The sequence below is a fragment of the Scyliorhinus torazame genome, chromosome 3 (genome assembly GCF_047496885.1).
Source record: "Scyliorhinus torazame isolate Kashiwa2021f chromosome 3, sScyTor2.1, whole genome shotgun sequence".
NCBI classification, from domain to species: Eukaryota; Metazoa; Chordata; class Chondrichthyes; order Carcharhiniformes; family Scyliorhinidae; genus Scyliorhinus; species Scyliorhinus torazame.
The window spans coordinates 186745208-186769022 of record NC_092709.1 but is presented as its reverse complement, the minus strand read 5'-3'; the positions used below and the strand labels follow the sequence as shown (position 1 = coordinate 186769022).

The 23815-nt window shown below is 47.3% G+C and overlaps 1 protein-coding gene across 2 annotated transcripts in view; it reads left to right on the top strand.

The window, feature by feature from the left end:
* The window catches only part of smim14 (small integral membrane protein 14), a 70985-nt gene that overhangs the window by 23666 nt on the left and 23504 nt on the right, over positions 1 to 23815 (top strand). For both annotated transcript variants that reach the window (XM_072496594.1, XM_072496593.1), the window contains one exon: positions 10889 to 10937. In XM_072496594.1, the coding sequence (XP_072352695.1) occupies positions 10889 to 10937 (49 nt within the window). The remainder of the gene's footprint in view (positions 1 to 10888; positions 10938 to 23815) is intronic.

Here is a 23815-nt window from a genome sequence, read left to right as displayed (position 1 = left end):
GTTTGTGCATTCTCCCCGTGTCTGCTTGGGTTTCACCCCTGCAACCCAAAGATGTGCAGGTTAGATAGATTGGCCACACTAAAATTGCCCCTTAATTGGAAAAAAAATAATAAATGGGTACTCTTAAATTTATTTTAAAAATGAGTGATGGGTATGATCAATTTAAAAAAAAAAAAATATATATATATTTTTATTCTCCTTTTCCACATTTTCATCCAAATTTACACCCAACAATCAATGATAACAAATACAATGACAATCCCCTGGTTTACACCCAACAATTCTTCCAACCCCCAAAAGACCCTCAAAACAAAGGATTCCGGAATACACCATCCACCCATACATAGTCACCAACAACATACACAGTCTAACACCCCAAATCCCCCCCTAATGTTCGATGTCATCCAATTCTGGAAAGTGCATAATATACAAAGCCCATGAATTATAGAACCCTTCCATCCTTCCCCTCAACTCAAACTTCACCTTGGTATGATCAATTTTATAGGGAAATTCATTCCAAGCCTGTCAGCAAAAACAACACATCTACGTGATCTCCTGAACAAGAACACTGTATTTACTTGGACTGAGCAACATAAGCAAGAGTGGAAGAAACTCGACTTCACTAATCACCACGCCAATTCTCAAGTGTCAACATACACATCCAAAGAGTTTAGGAGCAGTTCTGCAACTCGAGCATGATGATTGGAAACCAGTCGCGTGTGCATCATGATCCATGATGACAATAGAGCAAAGGTAAGCTCAAATCAAAAAAGAATGCCTGGGTTTAGTTGTAGGCTTGGAGAAATGTGTCTATGGCTTCACAGTTGAGACAGATCATTGTCCTTTGGTTAACATCATCAAAAAATAATCTCAACCAGATATCTTTGTGCATTCCGAGATTGATGATGACGTTACAATGCTATGACTTCAATCTTATCTACATGCCAGGCAAATATTTGTTCTTAGCAGATGCATTATTGAGAGCGCCGATACAAAGAATTAGTAGTGAAATTGCTGAATTTATCATAGAATTTACAGTGCAGAAGGAGGCCATTCGGACCATCGAGTCTGCACCGGCTCTTAGAAAGAGCACCCTACCCAAGGTCAACACCTCCACCCTATCCCCATAACCCAGTAACCCCACCCAACACTAAGGGCAATTTTGGACACTAAGGGCAATTTATCATGGCCAATCCACCTAACCTGCACATCTTTGGACTGTGGGAGGAAACCGGAGCACCCGGAGGAAACCCACGCACACACTGGGAGGATGTGCAGACTCCGCACAGACAGTGACCCAAGCCGGAATCTAACCTGGGGCCCTGGATCTGTGAAGCAATTGTGCTATCCACAATGCTACCATGCTGCCCTGTGGATGTGGATCTGCATGACCGTCTTATTTCCACACTACTACAGTATTGGATACAAAACTACATGAGATCCGAGACCAGGAAGGATCAAACTCTTCCAGATTATGAGGAACATCAACTCGCACTGGCCCAGAGGTCAATGTATGGAGTTCTACAATACAAGATCTGAACTCCGTATCAACAATAATGGTGTAGTACTTAGTTTGAACACTATAGTTATACTTCAATCTCTTCGCAAGGATGCACTAAAGAGGCTACATGAAGAACATCTCGGGATTGAGAAATGTAAACGGAGAACTTGTTACTCTGTTTACTGACCAGGTACAAACTAGGATATTGATAGGACAGTCAGTTGCACGTCATTGCAAGCAAACAAGAGAACCTATGCAAATATCTGATTTACCTATGGCACCAATGCAGAAAGTAGCTTAATATCTCTTTCACCTACAAGGGAAAGATTATTTAATGATTATAGACTATTTTTCAAACTATCCCGAAATGGCTCTACTGTCGAGCATAACCACCAGCACTGTAATACTGTATACCAAGTTAATTTTTGCTAGACCGAACTTCCTCAAGTTGTTGTGAGTGACAACGACCCTTGTTTTAGCTGTAAAGAGTGGCAACATTTTTCAGTTAAATATGATTTCAGTTACGTCACGTTGAGTCCATTGTACCCACAAGCCAATGGAAAAGCAGAAAAAGGTGTACATATTGTTAAGCAATGGGCAGCCAATCTGATCCATTTCTCGCACTATTGAGTTACAGAACAACATCATTGTCACATGGTAGATCACCAGCAGAGTTACACATGAATAGAAGGTTGCGTGCCACACTTTCATACTTGGCAAAGAAGGAGGAGAATGCAGTGGTACTTCAGGAAATGCAAAACATTAAAGCAAAACAAAAGTAAGAGTGTCTAGAACTTTACCACCTCTTGAGTAGTGATGACATTTTGACAGTAGAAGATTCAGGCAATTGGTCGAAAAAAGCCATTGTACTTGAAGTAGAACCTCGTTCCTACAATGTCCAGACCGAGGGATGGGTTGGTTTTAAGAAGAAATCATCGCGCACTCTTGAAAACCGGAGAAGACTTTCACAACAACGTGATGGATGACGAATCAACGTCAGTGGCAGTGTCAGGTAGCTCAATTCTGAGCATGAGAATTTCATGGAGAACATTGAATCTACAAGTTCTGAGCAGCAAGGTCAAACTTTGAGAAGAAGGGGCAGCATGGCGCAGTGGTTAGCACTGCAGCCTCACGGCACTGAGGTCCCAGGTTCGATCCCGACTCTGGGTCACTGTCTGTGTGCAGTTTGCACATTCTCCCCGTGTTGCGTGGGTTTCACCCCCCCCCACAACCCAAAAGATGTGCAGGCTAGGTGGGTTGGCCAGGCTAAGTTGTCCCTTAATTGGAAAAATTGATAGGTTTGCTTTTATATGGCCTTGCTAGAAAGGATTAAAAGATACAATACTAAAGGGAAAGAGTAGCGGAACCTGGAGGCATATGTGTACAAGTCATTGACAGTGGCTGAGAAAGGACAGGACTGAGAAAGTGGTTAATAAATAATACAGGATCCTGAATGTTATAAATAGGGCAGGGAGTACAAAAATAGGACCTGATGGTTTCCAACCCAAGGTGAAAGAGTTCGAGTTGTTATGGCACAGAGGGAAGCCACCCGTCCCACCGACTCTATGCTACAATTCTGTGGAAGAATCCAGTCAATCCCATTGCTCTGCTCTATCCCCATAACCCTGCAAGTTTATTTCCCTCGAGTGGCCATTCAATTGCGTTTCAATATAATTTATTGTGTCCACTTTCCCCATTCTCGGAAGCAACAAGTTCCAGTTCATTACCAGCCACTATATTAGAAAAAATCTTTTTCCTCGCAACCTGCCTGCCTCTCGCCCAAAACGGTAGATTTGGAACCCCTTGTCCTTGTAACGTCCGCTAATGGGAGCAGCTTTCTTCAACTACTCTTGGTAATTTTGTACATTTCTATCAAATTTTCCATCAATCTTCTTTGCTTCCAGGCAGACAACCCCAGCTTCTCTGACTTAACCTTGTAGCTATAAAATCTCATCCCTGGTATAATTCTGCTAAATTTCCTCTGCACCTCCTTAAGGGCTCTTCCCATCTTTCCTTGCGTGTGGTGAGGTACAGTTCTCTAGCCTGACCTTTTATAAACGTTCAACATGACTTCCCTACTTTTGCACTCATTATTTCTATTTTGAAGCCCAAGATCCCATATGCTTTGCTACTTACTCTCTCAGTCCGTTCTGCCATGTCGAACGATCTGTGCATCTGAATTCCGAGATCACGCTGTCCCCGCACATTCTTTAGAACTGTGCCATTTAGTCTATATAGCCTTTGCCCATCCCTTCTGCCAAAATGCATAACTCCACACTTCTGTATTAAATTACATCTGCCACTTGTTTGCCCATCAGTGTGTGCTATTGCAGTTAGTGAGGTATCACCCTCACTGTTATCACTATTTAAATGTTGGTGTTTGCAATGTTACTTTGTATTCCAATATCCAAGTAATTTACATATATCAAAGGAAGTCCTAATACTAGCCCTTGGGGAACACTACTGTCTACTGTCATCAACCACTTAACGTGCAGTTGCCTGTCCTTCGGCAGGCCTTAATCTCTATGCCCCCTACTTTGATTTATTCCTCTTTAACCAAGCGTTTGGTCTTCTGACCTAATCTCACTATGTTCAGTTTTATATTTTGTTTCATAATGTCTCCAGGAAATATCTTGAGAGCATTTTATTACATTAAAGGCACTGTTTAATTAGAAGTTGATGGTGTTGGTAAATATTTTATCCAAGCTGACACACTCCTATTCCATGAGCCTCAATTTTGTTAACCAGGTTTTTTTATGTAGCACCCTGCCAAATGCTTTTTTCGAATCCATACAGATAGCATCCATTACATTTCCTTCAACCTTTTTTTGCTGCTTACACAACCGATCTAATTAAATATTTCATTATAATCTCATCCATGCTAACTGTGGTGATATGCCTGTGAATAATATTGTACAAAGTTAGCAATGTGACCTCCAAACAGTTGATGGCATCAGACATCGGTCACATGACATGGAAGACTCGCCAGTTGGTAGTAAGGCGTACAACAGGACTGACGCACATAAGGGTAGTTCCAGGAGAGTTCATGGAACTCACTTGGTAACTTTGTCTGTGTAGTATTCTGTTTGTTATCTTTCCACGTGTTCATTAATAAAGCATTATTCTAATTTAACAACTAAATGTTCTGTGTGCATCATTGCAACGGGAAGACCACAGAACACAACATGGTACCAGGGGTGTTGAACTTTTAAAAGGCAGAAAAGACTTGGCGAAACATGCCGAAGAATAAGAACAAAAAGGAGAAGATTCTTCCGCTGACCTGATGAACAACGGCTATTGGCAACTCAACGCAACAAATGATGCTGAAGTCCGAGATGAAAGGTAAGGCATCCCACCAGCTTCAAGTCTCGGCAACGTAGAAAAAAATTGGCATGCTTCTAAGACGCAATTTGGATTCTATATTGTAGCCGTTGGCCTGTAGGTCCAGCCTAACGAGAGACTTATTGTGTTGCTGCTCACGGTAGCAGGTCCTCAAGCAAAAGAACTATACAATACCTGCGACAGTGAAGAGGAAAGCAAGAGCTAAGATGAAGTGATAAAGTACTTTGATCAGCATTGTTCTCTCAAAAAAAACAAAGATTGTGAACATTACACATTTAGTATGCATACCCAAAAAGAGCTTCAATCAGAATGCCATATCTAGATCTGCCAGGCAAGTGAGTTGGCTGCTTAGCAAATCAGTATTCTCACCTTAAAAGACGTTGGCGCCAATCTCTAAGAAGATGCTGGCGCCTTAAAGCACTGAGACGTTTCTTTGTCTCTGTGTTGGTGGCCATTTTGAGAGTACTTGTGACGCAGTCAAAAAAGGAACGTGGTCTGAATGCAGGTGGCCATTTTAAGTGGCCAACTGGAGCCGCCATCTTATGCCAGAAATGTGGCAATCTGCATAGCCCACAGCAATGCCCAGCATATGGAAATGTGTGCTCCAGGTGTGGCCGTAGAAATCATTTTGCGAAACCATGTTTTTTGCGTCCTACAGTGGACCAAATCAGTCAACGCAGTTGATGAGATGCTCCTCAAAGAATTATTTTTTGTTGATCTGATTTCAACTAAGGACACGATGAGTCCGAATATAAGAGGTAGAAGTCTTAATGACCAATTATAATAACAATGATTGTCCAGCTGAAACCATCGCAAACAGATGGACAATTCCAGTGATGCTGAATGACACACTGATAAAATGCAAGCTTGACTCCGGAGCGAGGGCAAACCTCCTCAGTCTGTGCAATTTGCATGGGATGCAAGTTCAACCAAAAGTCGTTAATCAACCAGATTGCTGATAGACTACAGTGGGAATGAGATTGAGATGTTGGGGGAATATGAACTCGAAGCATAGGTACACAACAGAAGACCCGTCATACCATTCTCCATTGTGGACACGAAACGTGAGTCTGTCCTCGGGGCGGATGCATGTGAGGCCCTGAACCCAGTGGACACTACGTTCCAGTCAGCGAGGCGACAGAAGATTACTGTGACTTGCAACTAGGTACAATAATGCAATTATCTGATGAGTGCCGATTTGGAGGGGCGGAGCATTGCCAACCCTAGCCTGCCTTGATTCCGGCGTCGGAAGCCATTCTCTGCCCGGTTCCTGATTTTGGCGTTGAGCTATGGAGAATCCCGCCCAGAATCTATGCGGGGCTATGACCCCAATCACTGATTCAGTTTCTCCCATGTCCAATCCCTCCTTTTCTTTCTCTGATGTTGTGCTTTTACCTTGCTGGGGTGTCGGTTCTCTTGGGTAGCAGCATGGCCTGGATGTTGAGCAGGACCTATCCGGCCCTGGACTGTGGTGCGTTTTACCAGCAGGTTACTGAGCACGTGACAAGCTTCAGATGGCAGAGGGTGATGCGGATCTTACTGTTGCTCCAGATTGCATTGCCAGCCAGCTCCACGATCTCAATGGTGGTCAGCTAGTTGGGGTGCACTAGTCCGCACTAGCTGGTGGATGTGACAGTTGGGGATGTGGAGACCAGTTTTGGGAATTGGGTCTTGGCTTTGGACTGAACAGGTGCCAACTGCTTGAGCCTGTCCTGTTGGGGAGGTGCTACTGCGGGCTCCATGCCAGCGCTTGTTCCCCTGTCAGTGGCGGCTCGCTGGGTCCCAGCTTCGGTCCTGGGGATCTGCCGATAACTAACTGTCTGGACCTGGCTTCAATTCTGAATGGTCTGTGCCTTGGGAGTGTCCAATATGCTGGACAGCAACTCTGCCTGTCTGTCTGTCTGTCTCTCTCTCTGTGTCGGTCTCTCTCTCTGTGTCGGTCTCTCTCTCTGTGTCGGTCTCTCTCTCTGTGTCGGTCTCTCTCTCTGTGTCGGTCTCTCTCTCTGTGTCGGTCTCTCTCTCTGTGTCGGTCTCTCTCTCTGTGTCGGTCTCTCTCTCTGTGTCGGTCTCTCTCTCTGTGTCGGTCTCTCTCTCTGTGTCGGTCTCTCTCTCTGTGTCGGTCTCTCTCTCTGTGTCGGTCTCTCTCTCTGTGTCGGTCTCTCTCTCTGTGTCGGTCTCTCTCTCTCTGTGTCGGTCTCTCTCTCTCTGTGTCGGTCTCTCTCTCTGTGTCGGCCTCTCTCTCTGTCGGCCTCTCTCTCTGTGTCGGCCTCTCTCTCTGTGTCGGCCTCTCTCTCTGTGTCGGCCTCTCTCTCTGTGTCGGCCTCTCTCTCTGTGTCGGCCTCTCTCTCTGTGTCGGCCTCTCTCTCTGTGTCGGCCTCTCTCTCTGTGTCGGCCTCTCTCTCTGTGTCGGCCTCTCTCTCTGTGTCGGCCTCTCTCTCTGTGTCGGCCTCTCTCTCTGTGTCGGCCTCTCTCTCTCTCGGCCTCTCTCTCTCTCGCTCGGCCTCTCTCTCTCTCTCGCTCGGCCTCTCTCTCTCTCTCGCTCGGCCTCTCTCTCTCTCTCGCTCGGCCTCTCTCTCTCTCTCGCTCGGCCTCTCTCTCTCTCTCGCTCGGCCTCTCTCTCTCTCTCGCTCGGCCTCTCTCTCTCTCTCGCTCGGCCTCTCTCTCTCTCTCGCTCGGCCTCTCTCTCTCTCTCGCTCGGCCTCTCTCTCTCTCTCGCTCGGCCTCTCTCTCTCTCTCGCTCGGCCTCTCTCTCTCTCTCGCTCGGCCTCTCTCTCTCTCTCGCTCGGCCTCTCTCTCTCTCTCGCTCGGCCTCTCTCTCTCTCTCTCGCTCGGCCTCTCTCTCTCTCTCTCGCTCGGCCTCTCTCTCTCTCTCTCGCTCGGCCTCTCTCTCTCTCTCGCTCGGCCTCTCTCTCTCTCTCGCTCGGCCTCTCTCTCTCTCTCGCTCGGCCTCTCTCTCTCTCTCGCTCGGCCTCTCTCTCTCTCTCGCTCGGCCTCTCTCTCTCTCTCGCTCGGCCTCTCTCTCGCTCTCGCTCGGCCTCTCTCTCGCTCTCGCTCGGCCTCTCTCTCGCTCTCGCTCGGCCTCTCTCTCGCTCTCGCTCGGCCTCGCTCTCGCTCGGCCGCTCTCGCTCGGCCTCTCGGCCGCTCGCTCTCGCTCGGCCGCTCGCTCTCGCTCGGCCTCTCGGCCGCTCGCTCTCGCTCGGCCTCTCGGCCGCTCGCTCTCGCTCGGCCTCTCGGCCGCTCGCTCTCGCTCGGCCGCTCGCTCTCGCTCGGCCTCTCGGCCGCTCGCTCTCGCTCGGCCTCTCGGCCGCTCGCTCTCGCTCGGCCTCTCGGCCGCTCGCTCTCGCTCGGCCTCTCGGCCGCTCGCTCTCGCTCGGCCTCTCGGCCGCTCGCTCTCGCTCGGCCTCTCGGCCGCTCGCTCTCGCTCGGCCTCTCGGCCGCTCGCTCTCGCTCGGCCTCTCGGCCGCTCGCTCTCGCTCGGCCTCTCGGCCGCTCGCTCTCGCTCGGCCTCTCGGCCGCTCGCTCTCGCTCGGCCTCTCGGCCGCTCGCTCTCGCTCGGCCTCTGTCTCCCTCCCGTGCCATTGGGGTGAAGAGAGATGCTGGAGCATTATGTTCAGTAACTGTACTTTGAACTGATATTTCTAATGAGGTGCAGAAAGTAGAACTAGGTGGCACGGTAGCACGGTGGTTAGCACAGTTGTCTCACAGCTCCAGGGTCCCAGGTTTGATTCTAGGCTTGGGTCACTGTCTGTGCGAGTCTGCGTGGATTTCCTCCGGGTGCTCCGGTTTCCTCCCATAGTCCAAAGATGTGCAGGTTAGGTGGATTGGCCATGCTAAATTGCCCTTACTGTCCCAAAAAAAAGGTCAGTTGGGGTTCTATGAAATCTGATATACGAGCAATCGTGAAAGTGGCGGAAGCTGAATCCGAGATGGAGGATCCAAAGGACACTTCAGAATTCTGGTTAACGGTCTTCGAAAATGAGGATTTGCTCAGTGACATGATACAGGAATATGATGAGCCCATCCTACAGCATCTATAAAATGTTGCCATAAACCTCTCGGATCCTGGTGGTGAGGTTCCCAGATATCTGCTGCTGTTGTCCTTCTAGATGGTAGTAATCATGTTTTAGAAAGTGATGTCTAAGGAACCTTGGCGAGTTACTTACAGTGCATCTTGTAAATGGTACACACGGCTGCCACTGTTGTCAGTGGTGGAGGGTTTGAGTTTTTGTATTTAAGCAATACTACAAAAATAAACTGGTATAGTGGTTAGTGCGGCTACCTTCCAAGCAGTTGACCAGGGTTCAATTCCTGTCCATTGATGTGATGTGATGTAATTTATAGTCTGTGCTACATTCTGGCACCATTTACCAGTTTTCCCAGCCAGAGCCAAAACTTTTCGTTATTTCCCCACCTAGAAAGGTCTTGGCCACACAATCAAGATTAAACATTACTCCACCCAATTTTAGTGGCTCACCTTACTTCATGCAGGGAAGTTATTCTATTTATCCCCCAGAACCCAGGAAAACCTTTTATTCTCCTTGCAGCACGTTTATGTTTTAACTGCCTGTTTGTGACCCCTCTCCCTAACTGGGTTCTGCCTAAAGAATTGTTGTTAAAGCCTTAAATTGTGCTGTTGCTTTTGAAAATTAGTTTTGGATAAAGATCAACCACCCCTATAATGTTGGGAGTTCTGGGAAGGGATAATAGTTTCCCTGCTGTTTGATTTTCATAGATGATAATGTTGATGTCTGACTTTAACATATATTTGGCAAATGACTGGTGCCTGCGGCCTTTTTTATCAACCACGTTAGAAATGTTTTAAAATCCCACCACTTGAAAGTATTTATTTTTCCAAATCCTTTCTGTGGAAAAGAGTTGCAAATGTTATTTTGTGCTTGATTAAACTTTGCATCAATACTGCTCAAAATATGGGTTTTAGGGCGTTTAATTGAATGAATTGGTGAAATACGTAAGTTAAAAAACTCTCAATACTAGGGTGATGAAATGTTTTATCAAAATGGGTTGGTGGTACCTTTTACATAATGTGCCTTGTAGGTTTCTGTCTGGTTCAGTTGTAATGGCCATCGTTTTCACCAGGGGAGTTCTGAATTAAACATAAACCAGTTTAGAATACATCATAGCACAAGCATTACACATATTTTACAGATGGACTACATGATGGCCTTGTACCAGAAGTTGTAGTATTTTTATTTTAAAAACACAACTCTGTATATATTTCTTATTTTTGTTGATTTTCATTAAAAAGATTTAACTCCGTATGACTGAAGTTACCATTTTAGTTCCCAAATCTGGAAATGTGGGAGTGCCGAGACATATCTATCCAAATGTGCTGTAACCGTACCCACCCACTAAGTAAATTACTGCCAACACTATGGGCTCATTTGGAGCCAGTCCCATCAAAAGGTCGACTCCCTGATCAGTCAACAAATTGTTTTTGTGTACTATTGGCGGGCCGGTGTCTTGAGGTTGGCCAGTGTGACTGTCAATGACTGGCACATTGCAAGGACAAGAACTATGTGCTGAAGGATGCACTAAGCTTGAGGCAGCTGCTGCAAATGGCCTTAACGGCAAGTCATATTTTGCATCAACAGGATGCTCCCATCAGCCCAAAAAGATGTTCTGCCTACCACTTAATTGAACAACGGCGTGAATAAAGTTCAGTGCTGCTGCGATACCAGGAATATAAACTGTACGTTCCAAAGTTTGGCTGATTTGAATTGGACAGAATGTTCCTTCAGTAGTTAATAATGGACAGAGTGCAGATTGTACTCTACTAACATGCGCTTATAAAACCCAAAACAAAATGTCGTTTCGATGTCATCCCACATTTGGGCATCTGCCGAATCCTGACTGCACTAATAATTACACTAACGACCAATTTAAAATAATTCGAGAAGCTTGTAACATGGCTCACATATACTCGCTAGAAGTGACATACATTCATATGCAAAGAGCCAGTCTCTGCAAACAATATGTGGTTTACAAAAAATATTACACATCTCTTCTTTTCTCTTTATATTTCAGCTGCGACAGTCACAATCGTACTGCACAGACAATGAGTGTCTGCAAGAACGTAAGTTCTGCTTCGGCTTAAAACGATCAAACAGTAATTTTGCAAAATACCAGTTTGCATAATACAAATTTTGGTTGCAGGTATGAAAGGTCATGGACCTTCAATTATTCATGTCAACAAATTTCAAAATTTACCTGGCTGCAGGTTAGTGATTAATACAGTAAAATTTCTGTTATCTGGCACTCTAGCAACCAAAATTCTCTAATAATCGGAATTATGGGGTGGGGTCTGTCGGTTCTGTTTTATGATTGGAGATGTCTCTCATCCCTCAGAAATCAGTGCTAACACTTGTTCCCCGTAATTCCCAGTCTCACACAACCACTAATGTCAAACTGACCGGCACTTGTACCTGTTATCAGTGGCCTGCCCTCACTTCAGTCTGTCTGCCACTGTTCTTCAACACCATGTCCCTGGGCACAGCTCACTACATTCGTGCACTACTGCACCTTTTGCGAGACGTCAACACCCGCATCATCGTAAGATCATCCAGGAACTTTCTGATTGAATGTAAATGCGGAACTTGTCTTACAATCAGCACCTCCCATTCGTGGAGAATGCTGGATAACCGAGATTTGTTTGTTTATTTATTTTTCTATAAATTTAGAATACCTAATTATTTTGCCAATTAAGGGGCAATTTTGTGTGGCCAATCCACCTAACCTGCACATCTTTGGGTTGTGGGGGTGAAACCCAAGCAGACACGGGGGAATGTGCAAACTCTACACACAGTGACCCGGGGCCGGGATCGAACCCGGGTCCTCAGTGCCGTAGGAAGCCATGCTAACCACTGTGCCACCGGAGATAACCGAGATTTTACTGTATTTTGGAACTTTAAATCGATGTAATACATTATCCCTTTCCCACTGCCACTCTGTTAGATTTAAATGCAGAAATAAACTATCTTTTTACTGACCATGCCTTTTAATTTGTAACTTAATGTTATAAAGAGCTTTTGAGAAGTCATCACAATGCAACAAATTTATATAAATGTATATACTCTCTCTCATAAATGTAAAACCTTTTTTGAGTAATTCAATAATTGTTAGTTTTTGTCTTGTTGAGACACCCTGGGTGAATGTGCGGTCAGTTCCAACTCCACAGACCCCGGATTCCTAACATTAATTTTTTTTCAGAAAATATTTTATTGAGGCATTTGTAATTTTAACAATTTGAAATAAAAAAATGAAATGAAAATCGTTTATTGTCACAAGTAGGCTTCAAATGAAGTTACTGTGAAAAGCCCCTCGTTGCCACATTATGGCGCCTGGTACGGAAATTGAACCGTGCTGCTAGCCTGCCTTGGTCTGCTTTAAAGTCTGCTTTAAAAGCCAGCTCAGCTATTTAGCCTTGTGTTAAACCAGCACATCAAATTTCAACAAAAATACAATAATATAACCAACAAATCCCAGCCAACATGGCTTACACAAACAATGCCACCTTCCCCAACCACTCCTCCATTGGTTCTCCTATCGTCTCTCCCGTGCCTCCCCTGCTGACAGCTTAATTTTTCTCAAAGAAGTTGATGAACGGCTGCTACCTCCGAGCGAACCCCTCAAGGCGAATTACTTTTTTTGAGTCTGAGAATCCCCGCATGTTGCTAACCCACTCTCCGACTTCAGGGGTTCAGAGTTGCTCCACCCTAGTAAGATCTGTCTCCGGGTCACCAGGGAGGCAAGAGGTCTTCCGACACACCGAAGATCGCCACCTCTGGACTCGGAACCACCCTCACTTTATTTTTTAGTGTAAGAAATTTAGAGTACCCAATTCATTTTTTCCAATTGAGGGGCAATTTGGCGTGGCCACTCCATCTTTTGGGTTGTGGGGGCGAAACCCACGCAAACACAGGGAGAATGTGCAAACTCCACACGGACAGTGACCCAGAGCCAGGATCGAACCTGGGACCTCGGCGCCGTAAGGCAGCAGGGCTAACCCACTGTGCCACCGTGCTGCCCAGAACCACCCTCACTTGTAAAAACCCTGCCAGAAACCCTTCAGCCTCAGACATGCCCAAAACATATGGACATGGTTAACAGGACCCCCCAACACAGCGCCCACACCTTGTAGCCACCTAAATTGGCCAACTCCCAATTTAAAATGGCGAACGGCAAAGGCTGATGGGAAAGACAGCCAACATAGACAGAAACCAGCGGCTGCAGGTTTGCTGTGTATTTACCTCTGAAAAGGCCAGACAACATCGATACTAGCGACCATCAGCATAACAAAGTGGCAGCCATCTGCATACTGATGAGCAATCCCCGGGAACAATAAGTAACATTTTGGACACACAAGGCAAAGCCAGACTCCTCGGCACCAGCAGGAGCCAACACACAGGAGGTGAACGAGCACCTCAAGACCGCCCATCGATCAGGGAACCGCTCCAGCATTGGAGAAAATTGAACCACGCGATTGGGACAAAGTCCAATCACTTGGGACTAGGTACAGGGTCCGCCCCGAAAGGCGGGAAGCCCCTGGGGACTATAAGAGTTGAACCCCAAGTTCAAATCGCTCTCTCTTCACCTCTGCGTCCTGCACGGGTCACCCAGCAACACGAACCAACCGTGACCAGTGCAGTGACTCCCGACAAAGTAAGTCTTAATTCAACGCTCGCTACGAGATAGGCGCTCCTAGCCACCAATCCGTACCAACTTCGAATCCCGCAGACTCCGAACCCGAACGAAAGACCATTTGTTCCCCTGACCTGGTGGGCCAGTCCGAAGTTAAGTATAGGCCTGTTAGTTGTAGAAGTAGCTTAGACGTAGAATTTGTGCATGAGTAGCGATTACTGTGTATAATAAATGTGCTTTGATTTGAATCTTACTAATTGGTGTATTGGGTTATTGATCATTACTCGGACTTGAACCTCGTGGCGGTATCATAAAGGTACCTGGCGACTCGAGAGCAAAGGTAATAAAACAGAGCAATTGAACCAAGGAGAAAATCAGCAACACATTATTTGGCGACATCTGACGGGACCCGATCTAGAAGTGGCAAAATCACTCCGGGAGAACCCAAGAATTTGAATTAGAGATCCAATTGGAAACAGAAAACCACAAGTGTTCAAGCAGTTCTGATCAATACTCATAATTCGGAAGTGTGTGTATGCATGCGTAACTAACAGGACGATACGGTAAAACTGATAGATTTTTTGTTGCGACTAAACTGTCGGGAGTTTGTATATCGGAAAGTAGCGAAAGCTGTACCCGTATTTACAGTACCGTCTTAATACCCCTGTCCCAAATTTGAAGAGCAGCATTCGGATAGGAAAGATGGCAATGCAACGCCTCATGAACCCAGAGGAATTTGCGGTTGCAGCGACCAGCAGCAGTAGAGTGGGACAATGTCCCATTTGGGAGGAAGAGATCAGGAAATATCTCAAAGAGAAAGGATGGCCCCTTTGGAATGAATTCTGTGACAACGAGGAATCAGGCCCCGGGAGTATAGGACATACTTGGTGGGAGAACCTGAGCGAGATTCACAAAAAGAGCTTAGGGAAAGCTCGCAAGCCGATGGCAATCGTGTCCTGCTTGGCACAATTGCGAGGCACAGAGGAGGTCGTTAGGACGCTCCGGTAAGAAGTAGAGGCCATACATCGAATGAGTACGGTCGATGTAAGCGAGGTAGAAAAGGAGAATTTAGAATTGAGAAGGAAGTTGTCAGCAAAAGACGTAGAGGTGGAGGATACTAAAAGGGCACACCAGTCTAGTCTGGCGCACTTAAGCAGCTTCCAGTCTCAATATGAAAAGGCCTATCAGGACACGCAACGTGCAGTCCTGGTACATGAAGAAACAGTAAAGCAGGGAGTAGCATTGCAGAGACAGTGCAGCGACCTAAAGGCAGCATTAAGAGCACTCCATGCTGCCACCACAGAGCAAAGACAAAGCACTCTAGATCATGCAAAGTGCCGGAAGCAGATTGCAGAGCTGCAATCGCTGCTTTCAGTTCAGAAAGGCTTCCAGGAAACCTTTGGAGCGAAATCAGATGAGGAAGACGGCCCTGATTGGGAAGAATTAAATGAAACAGCGCAGAGACCTGTTCAAGGAACATGTGCGCAGGGAAAGCCACAAAAGAGGAAAGCGCCCCAACCCCCCACAGAGCAGCTAGTTCAGGCTCCAATGAACCCAGTCACCAGCCACCGCACAGCCACATCGGATGATGCGGAATTTCTATACTCCACCCCCTTAACAGTGACCCAATTACAGGACGCGTGCGATAAGATCACACCATTCCTCCCCACCTCAGACCCCCACCATTTCTTTGCCACAGTAAAGCATCAGGCGACCATGTACGGCCTGGATGAGCGAGAGCATGTAAAGCTCACAGTTTTAAGATTAGACCCTTCAGTAGCAGCAGCTCTTACCGACCCACAGAATGTAGGAGGAGGCACCCTTGCAGAAATGCATACCGCGATCCTGGATGCGATCGGGTACAACCAGGGTGACCCGTAGATGGCCTCAACAAATGCAGGCAAAAGAAATCCGAGCATCCCACAGCGTTCGCTGGATGCCTGTGGATCCACTTTGCAGCAGTCTTTGGAGACTTAGACCGTGCCCAGTTGTCCCCAGACAACATGGCCAAATGGACCCGCACCCTTATCTCCCATGCCACAGAAACAGGACAGAAAGGTTGCGCGAGTTATTATCCCTCAGAGGAGGCCCATAACGAGAAGTGGGTAGTGAAAAGATTGTCCCGCGCTTGGGAGCAATCTATACAAAGCAAACCCGCAGTCAAGAATCCCGAGGAAAAGCAGGCCGACGCAGATATACAGGCAGTTACAACACACCAGAAACCCGCATGGGTAAATGAAGGAAAGAACAGCCCCCCCCCCCCCACCCAAGTCACAGGAGTGTTACAACTGTAGACAGTTAGGACACTTTGCAAGAGAGTGCAATGCCCCTAGAAAGCCACAGAGAGCCCAGCAGACGGGCACTCTGAGTAAGAAGAAGACAGAGCCCATTCATAGTGTTAGCGCCCGTTCAGATCAGACGGACTTGACCGGAATGGACTGACTGTGTTCGGGCTCCTTCAGTTGGGTCTGCGACACCCTTTGGGATAGGTCTGGACGACCGGTAGTTGCAGCGAAAATTCGGGGACAGCCCATCGAATTTCTATGGGTCACAGGAGGGTCCCGCACCACGATAAATTCCTCCACCCTGTTTCAAAAAGACACGTGGCCCACTACAGCCACCATCACTTACAGGCCACTCACAGCAGGGACACATCACAGCCCCTGTGCCCATTCAAATCGGTAACATCACGACCAAGCACCCCGTAGTTTTAGTCGATCTGCCCCACACAGCAGAACAGATTCTGGGAATTGATTTTATGAATTCCCACAACTTATCATTTGATCCAGTCAACCAGTGTGTCTGGAAAATGGCAAAGTCTGCAAGAGCCCCCGCAACGCTCAACATAGGAGAGTACGCGAACAAAATTAGCGCAGTCGGTGAATTTTGGTTCAACCCGACCACGCTTAGTACGGACAAGCAGGTTAGGGCAGTTCTGCAAAAGAACAGGGCAGCATTCGCAACCCACAAGCACGACTGGACGGATGACTGGCTCCGTACAAATAACCGGACCTGACCCTAGACCCCAAAAACAATATGGATTTCCCCAAGAGGCAGAGGGAGAAATCTCAAAGGTAATAGACAGCTTATTAGAGCAGGGCATACTTAGATCAGTAGCCTCTACTAATAATGCCCCTATTTGGCCAGTGAGAAAGCCTGAGGGATCATGGCGACTGACCATCGATTACCGGGAACTCAACAAAATCACCCCCGCAGCAGCCCCCACAGTAGCCACAAGTCCCGAGACCATGCTCAAGCAGGGACTCAATTCCCGATTCTTTGCGGTTTTGGATGTCAGTAATGGATTCTGGTCCATTCCATTGGCAAAGGCGTGCCAGTACAAATTTGCCTTCACTTTTAAAAATTAGCAGTACACGTGGACATGCCTGCCACAAGGATTCCACAACTCCCCCTCCATTTCCCACCGACAGCTGGCAAATGGTTTAGCCAAATTGTCTCGCCCCGAATGTCTGGTCCAGTATGTAGATGACCTACTACTGCAGACAGACACCAAGGAAGAGCACATTGAGCTTCTGTCCGAACTCCTGGATCTCTTACACTCAATTGGTTGTAAAGTTAACCCCAAAAAGGCCCAGATTTTGGAAGATAAGGTGATATATTTGGGAACAATTATCACGCACGGTAAACGCGAGATCGAGCATAAAAGGATTGACTCGATTGCTAAATTGCCCCTTCCCCAGAACGTTTCCGCCCTCCGGTTGTTTTTAGGACTGGTTGGCTACTGCCGAAACCACATTGACGGTTTCGCCAGCAAGGCAGCACCCCTCTCAGACCTCCAAAAGAAAGGAGCCCCCTGGGAATGGCTTCCGCAGCATACGGATGCTGTAGATGCATTGAAGCAATTACTCATAGCAGCCCCCGCACTACAAGTTCCAGACCCGCTTTCCCCTTACGCGATAGAGGTAGCGATCACAGACCGCACCCTTTCGGCCGTGCTCCTCCAGGAACGGCGCGAACAGTTAAGGCCCGTAGCTTAATCCTCCAGAATTTTAGATGCTGTGGAGCAGGGATTTTCAGCCTGAGAGAGGCACCTGCTCGCAGTATTTTGGGCAGGTCAGTATTTTTCATATATTACTGGACTGAACCCCATCACAATTCTCACCGAACACACCCCCACCCAACTTTTACTGGACGGACGACTCGAGGACGGTACAGTAAGCCAGATTAGAGCAGCTAGATGGACCCTTCTCTTGCAGGGACGGGACATCACTGTTAAACGGACAAAGTCGCACACCTTTTTAGCCGACAACTTACAGTACCCCGGAACCCCCCATGAATGTGAAATTATCTCTCCACACCGCAACACAGGCCCCTTTATCGCTAAAACACCCCCCAGAAAGATAGGTAGCGCAACCCCGAGCTCCCAGCACACAGACACATGCGAGCCCATAAAGATCTCTGTGGATGGATCTTCCACAGTATTGGATGGGAAGCGCGTAACAGGTTGCGGTATTTATGTCGAGGACGCACAGGGACGTGCCCTAGAAGAAATAGCAATAAAACTGCCAAGCCACTTAGGCGCGCAGGCAGCAGAGCTCGCGGCCATCGCATATATAGTGGAACACCCAGATTCCTTCCCCAGCCCAGCAGACATATACTCGGACAGCCTCTATGTCTGCAACAGCCTCACGGAATTCCTGCCCCTGTGGAAAGCAAGGGGATTTGTTTCCGCAGACGGAAAACCCCTCCCTTCAGCCCCATTGCTCCGTCACATTTTAGAGCGAGCACAGAACAGGACTTTTGGGATAGTCAAAGTTCGAAGTCACCATCGTTCCTCCTCCCCCTGGAAATGTGAAAGCCGACGCACTGGCAAAAGCAGGTTCCAGACACGGATATTTTTGGACACCCCCGAAAGCGCACCAGTGAGTGCAGTTCAGGTCTCGCAGACTAGGACCGAGGATTTAGTGGAGGCCGAGAAGCAGGACAGCAATCACAGGGAGATTGTAAAAGGAAAATATCCAGCACCCTACGAGAGATTTAAAAATGCTCTGACCACACATGACGGTGTGGTGTTAAAAGATACCCTTTATGTGGTTCCTGAACAGGACAGAAATCAATTGATTTGTTTGTTCCATGACGGTCATGGACATCAGGGAATCGATCCCACGAAAGCCCACCTCAAGCAGCTTTGTTGGTGGCCGCATTTAAAGTAGGATGTAAATCACTGCCTCGAGAATTGTCTTATCTGCGCCCAGAATAATCCGGACAGATATGCCAAAAAGGCTGAGCTTAGTCACACCCGACCCATTAATGGCCCCTGGACTAACCTCCAGATTGATTTTATAGGACCATTGCATTCTTGCAGGAATGGTTACAAATATGTACTCGTGGTGATAGACACGTTTACCAAATGGGTCGAAGCATTCCCATCCAGAACAAACACGGCAAGACCACAGCCAAGATCTTAACCCACCACATCTTTACAAGTTGGGGACTTCCCCGCAGCATTGAATCAGACCAAGGTTCCCATTTTACTGGACGTGTCATGCAGAACGTCCTCACGATATTTGGCATCACCCAAAAATTCCACATAGCATACCGCCCACAGTCGAGTGGTATCGTGGAGCGCATGAATCGGACCCTAAAATCCACCCTCAGAAAAATGGTCCAGCAGAACAACACCACTTGGGATTCGGTCCTCCCTTTTGCGCTGATTTTTTTTGCAAAATACAGTTTCAACTTCCACAGGTTACACCCCACACACCCTCATGACCGGACACCCCATGAAAGGCACAGAATTTTTATTAGGTCTAGACTTGACCAGCCCCGAAGTGACGGCCCTCACACACGCGAAAGCAGTAGAGCAATTAGTGGAAAATGTTAAAACGGCTCAGCTAGCAGCCGCGGTGAAATTGGGCACAAGGAAGAAACCGAGCAAGGCTTGTTTCGATAAGACAGTGCATGCGACTGAGTTCAGTGTAGGACAGCAAGTCATGCTCTCCGTATACAACCCCAGCACATTCCTGTCACCAAAGTACTCGGGTCCGTACTCCATTGCGGACAAAGTAAGCCCTTCCGTATATAAAATAAAGTATCCCAACGGTAAGACTGTGGTTCCATATCAACCAGCTGAAGGCATATGGAACGCAGTCTAACCACTCACACCACGTCATGCTCGCGCAGCACACCACACCCCGCCCACAGCCAACGATACCCTACCATTCCCCAACATGCCCAGCCACAGACTCGACCTCGACTCCACCCCCGAAATATACACTCCGTCCCGGAACGCCCACTGATTGCAGCAGCAGAGACAGTGACTGTGACTCGGACGATAGCCACAGCACGCCACCCTACTATCCCCATGCAACAGGACCCACACCCAGCGAACCCGACTACGATTTGAGTGATCCCTTCATGATCATTTTCCTAAACAAACCCCACCACCGACCTACCATGACGACCCCTATTCCGTCCCCACACAACTAGACACCACCTATTGGCACAGAGACAACTCATACAGACTCGTCCGAAACGACGAGAGCGACCACAAATCACACCATGCAGCCCTATCAACCTTAATACATTCAAGAGTTTGGCACCCGGGAGACGTTGACGACCTTGAGTCTGACTCCCAAAACGAGAACCCCTTTGCGACCCTGTTCGCAATCGATAACTGAGGTGGCCAGATGATGTTTTAAAGGAACCGCTTGGGAGAAACGGTGTCCTTTCTGATGGAACCTGCTGCATGTTTTATGTTGTTTGTAAGTTTGTTAAATGTAGTTTGTCAGACTGCAAAATGTTTTTCTCACGGCCCCACGCTTTTTCGGCCGAAACCTCTGAGGACTTGCCCACAGAGACTTGTAAAGGTCCCAGACGCCAGTTCAGCAGAACTCGTCTGTCGACAGATACCACAGACCCCCATTCATAACTGCTCTTCCGGTTCAAGGAAGGAACCAATACGGCAGCCCCCCCCCACGACATTTCTTGCCCGTTCTTGTCGGTTGCTCAGGCAGTGGAGAAACGGCTTGGGACCCGCCCTGCCTGGGAACCCCCCCTCTGGTCAACTACGCTTGGGTAGGGGAGACACGCCATTGGTAGCCGTCCTACCCGGGGACTCCATCCAACTCTTGCCCGTCGCGGCCCATGCGCTCCTCATTTTGGAAATTTTAGTTCAAAAAGTTTTGGTTTGTTTCAGGTAACCCTTAGGTTGCAAACCACATGCTATTTACATCCTGAAACATTTGGATGGTAAATCGCACAGTCTGCGAGACGGTTCGCACTGGTTCATTATTTGAAAGTGTGTCTTGTCCTAAAATTTGGTTTTTGGGGGGGAAAATGAGGGAGTCACACGTGGTGACCAATTATAAAGGGAGTAATTGGCACTAAAAGACAGACAGACTATCATACGAGATGTTAAACAAAGATAGTTACAGACACTATGCTTGTTTCCACAGAACTCCAGAAGCCTCAGGATCGGAGAAGAGAAGTGAAAGAAGAAGCACCATGAGGCCTTCCTTCGGATGGTTCATCGGAATGATGGACATTTGGTTGCGCGTGAACGCGAACCCCATGATCTCAAGCCCCCCAGCCGTTAATGTTTCACTTCCCCACAGTACCCAGAGCCCAGTTACCAGCGACACCGCACCATCTTGGTGTGACAGGTTTATAACCTGGTACTCTCTGTCCTACGTAATAGAATCCTTGCTGGTATTGGCGATACTCTGCTGCATCGTGCAGACTATGCGTCTAAGAAAATGGAGAAGGAGAGCCTACCGCGCTTGCACCCCTGTATATAGGATCAGATCCCCTATTTTCGGATACGACCCGACCCCCGCGATCTATAATAAAGAGCATTCATTTGCGTTTTGTTGTAAATAAAGAAATGTTCATAAGCAATTGTACAATCCTGAGCTTGACTGCCAAGCCAGGAAAAATGTGTATAGACTGCTATGGTTTTGTTTGTATGGTTGAGGAAGTTAGAGTGATGAAATGTTTAAGTGAGAGTAGTGTATTAAGGATAGTTAGAGGTTCCCAATTTTTTGTTTTGTAATGCATGTCCCTGTTTGACATAGCGCCCCTTAGAATTGTCAGCTAAAAATTTTTTACATAGTTAATGTCAGTGTAGAGGCCATGAAAGAAGTGCTCCCCAGGTCAGGGAATGGAAAGCAACGTAGTTATGTGATCCTTCACGCTTTGCGTTAGGATCACAAGGGAGGGAGTGTAGCCACCTAAATTGGCCAACTCCGATTTAAAATGGCGAACGGCAAAGGCTGATGGGAAAGTCAGCCAACATAGACAGAAACCAGCAGCTGCAGGTTTGCTGTGTATTTACTTCTGAAAAGGCCAGACAACATCGATACCAGCGACCATCAGCATAACAAAGTAGCAGCCATCTGCATACTGATGAGCAATCCCTAGGAACAATAAGTAACATTTTGGACACACAAAGCAAAGCCAGACTCCTCGGCGCCAGCAGGAGCCAACACACAGGAGGTGAACGAGCACCTCAAGACCGCCCATCGATCAGGGAACCGCTCCAGTATTGGAGAAAATCGAACCAAGCGATTGGGACAAAGTCCAATCACTTGCGACCAGGTATAGGGTCCGCCCCAAAAGGCGGGAAGCCCCTGGGGACTATAAGAGTTGAGCCCCAAGTTCAAATGGCTCTCTCTTCACCTCTGCGTCCTGCCCGGGTCACCCAGCAACACGAACCACTATTGACCGTGACCAGTGCAGTGACTCCCGACAAATTAAGTCTTAATTCAACACTCGCTACGAGATAGGCACTCCTAGCCACCAATCCATACCAACTTCGAATCCCGCAGACTCTGAACCCGAACGAAAGGCCATTTGTTCCCCTGACCTGGTGGGCCAGTCCGAAGTTAACTATAGGCCTGTTAGTTGTAGAAGTAGCTTGGACATAGAATTTGTGCATGAGTAGCGATTACTGTGTATAATAAATGTGCTTTGATTTGAATCTTACTAATCCGTGTATTGGGTTATTGATCATTACTCGGACTTGAACCTCGTGGCGGTATAAAGATACCTGGCGACTCGAGAGCAAAGGTAATAAAACAGCAATTGAACCAAGGAGAAAATCAGCACCAACCTATCCTCCACCCCCTGAAAGAACCTGCTCATCCGGACCACAGTCATGTGTGTCCTATGGACCATCTTAAACTCTATCTGGTTGAGCCTGGTGCACAACGAGGATACATTAACTCTCCTTAGGGCCTCCTTCCATAACCCGACCTCCAACTCCCCACCCACCTCTTTCTCTTCACCTTTCCTATCGGGGCTCCCTTCCACTCCATCAGCTCCTTATAGATCTCAGAGACCTTCCCTTCTCCTACTCCTGTTCGTGACACCAGAGTCCCAACATTAGTGAATTAACCAATAATTTGTGTATTTTCCTGAGGCCTTAAAACGTTCACTTATAACATGAGAAGAAATAAGCACGTAATGACAAAACTAAAACCAGGGTCTGCTGAACTAGCTGTTCCCCTAACCCCATCCCACCTTCCCCTCAAACACACACAAGATAGACACATGGGGTGGGGTATGAAAGGATCAAAATAACAAGGATTAAGCTGGGAAATTAGAGGCAGGTTTCTTCACTGCTGAGGTTGTGGTCTTCGTTGTTGATGTTCTTCCCCAAACACGAGATGTGGCAAACCATCTGTGTGTTTGGAATCTTTTAGTATCTACCTTCAATTAGATCTCTTAGGCAGTATGATTTCTTCAGGAATTGTCTTCACTTCCACTGACGATGTACACAGACAATTCCCCTCAGGTCGGTGCAATTCTCACTTGTGTCCACCAGACGGACCATCAGCCTCACTGAGTTCAATCTACAGTTCTCCATGTGAGGGTTGAAATGGATTTTCAAACCGCCTCTCTGCTAGCAGGTGGCACTGGACTGGAACCTTTCATGGGTTAAACTGACTGCAGAGAGGTCAGTTTCAGCTACCTAGCCTTTCAATCAGAGATTTAAACTTTCACAGACCTAGCTGGTCATTGTAGTCTTTCAATCAGCAGGTAAACCTTCACAGGGCTGATAGGGAGAATGTCCAGCCCTGCTCACTCCAGTCAAAGTATGAGAGAAGAAAATAGTTCCAGTCTTTCTGGGAGAGATTTCACTTGCATAGGCCTGGTGGGAGAGAACTCTTTCAACATTTAAATCGAGTTGAACCTTCACAGAACTGGCTGGAGACTGCTTCTGCTGCTCTCCATGGCTATACATAACTGAGACAAAAATAGAGACTGCCTTCTATTGCAGAATTTTCTGAAAGGCGCCACCAATCCCAGTCAAGAATAGAAGATGTCCCAGAATTTTTTTATTTATAAAAA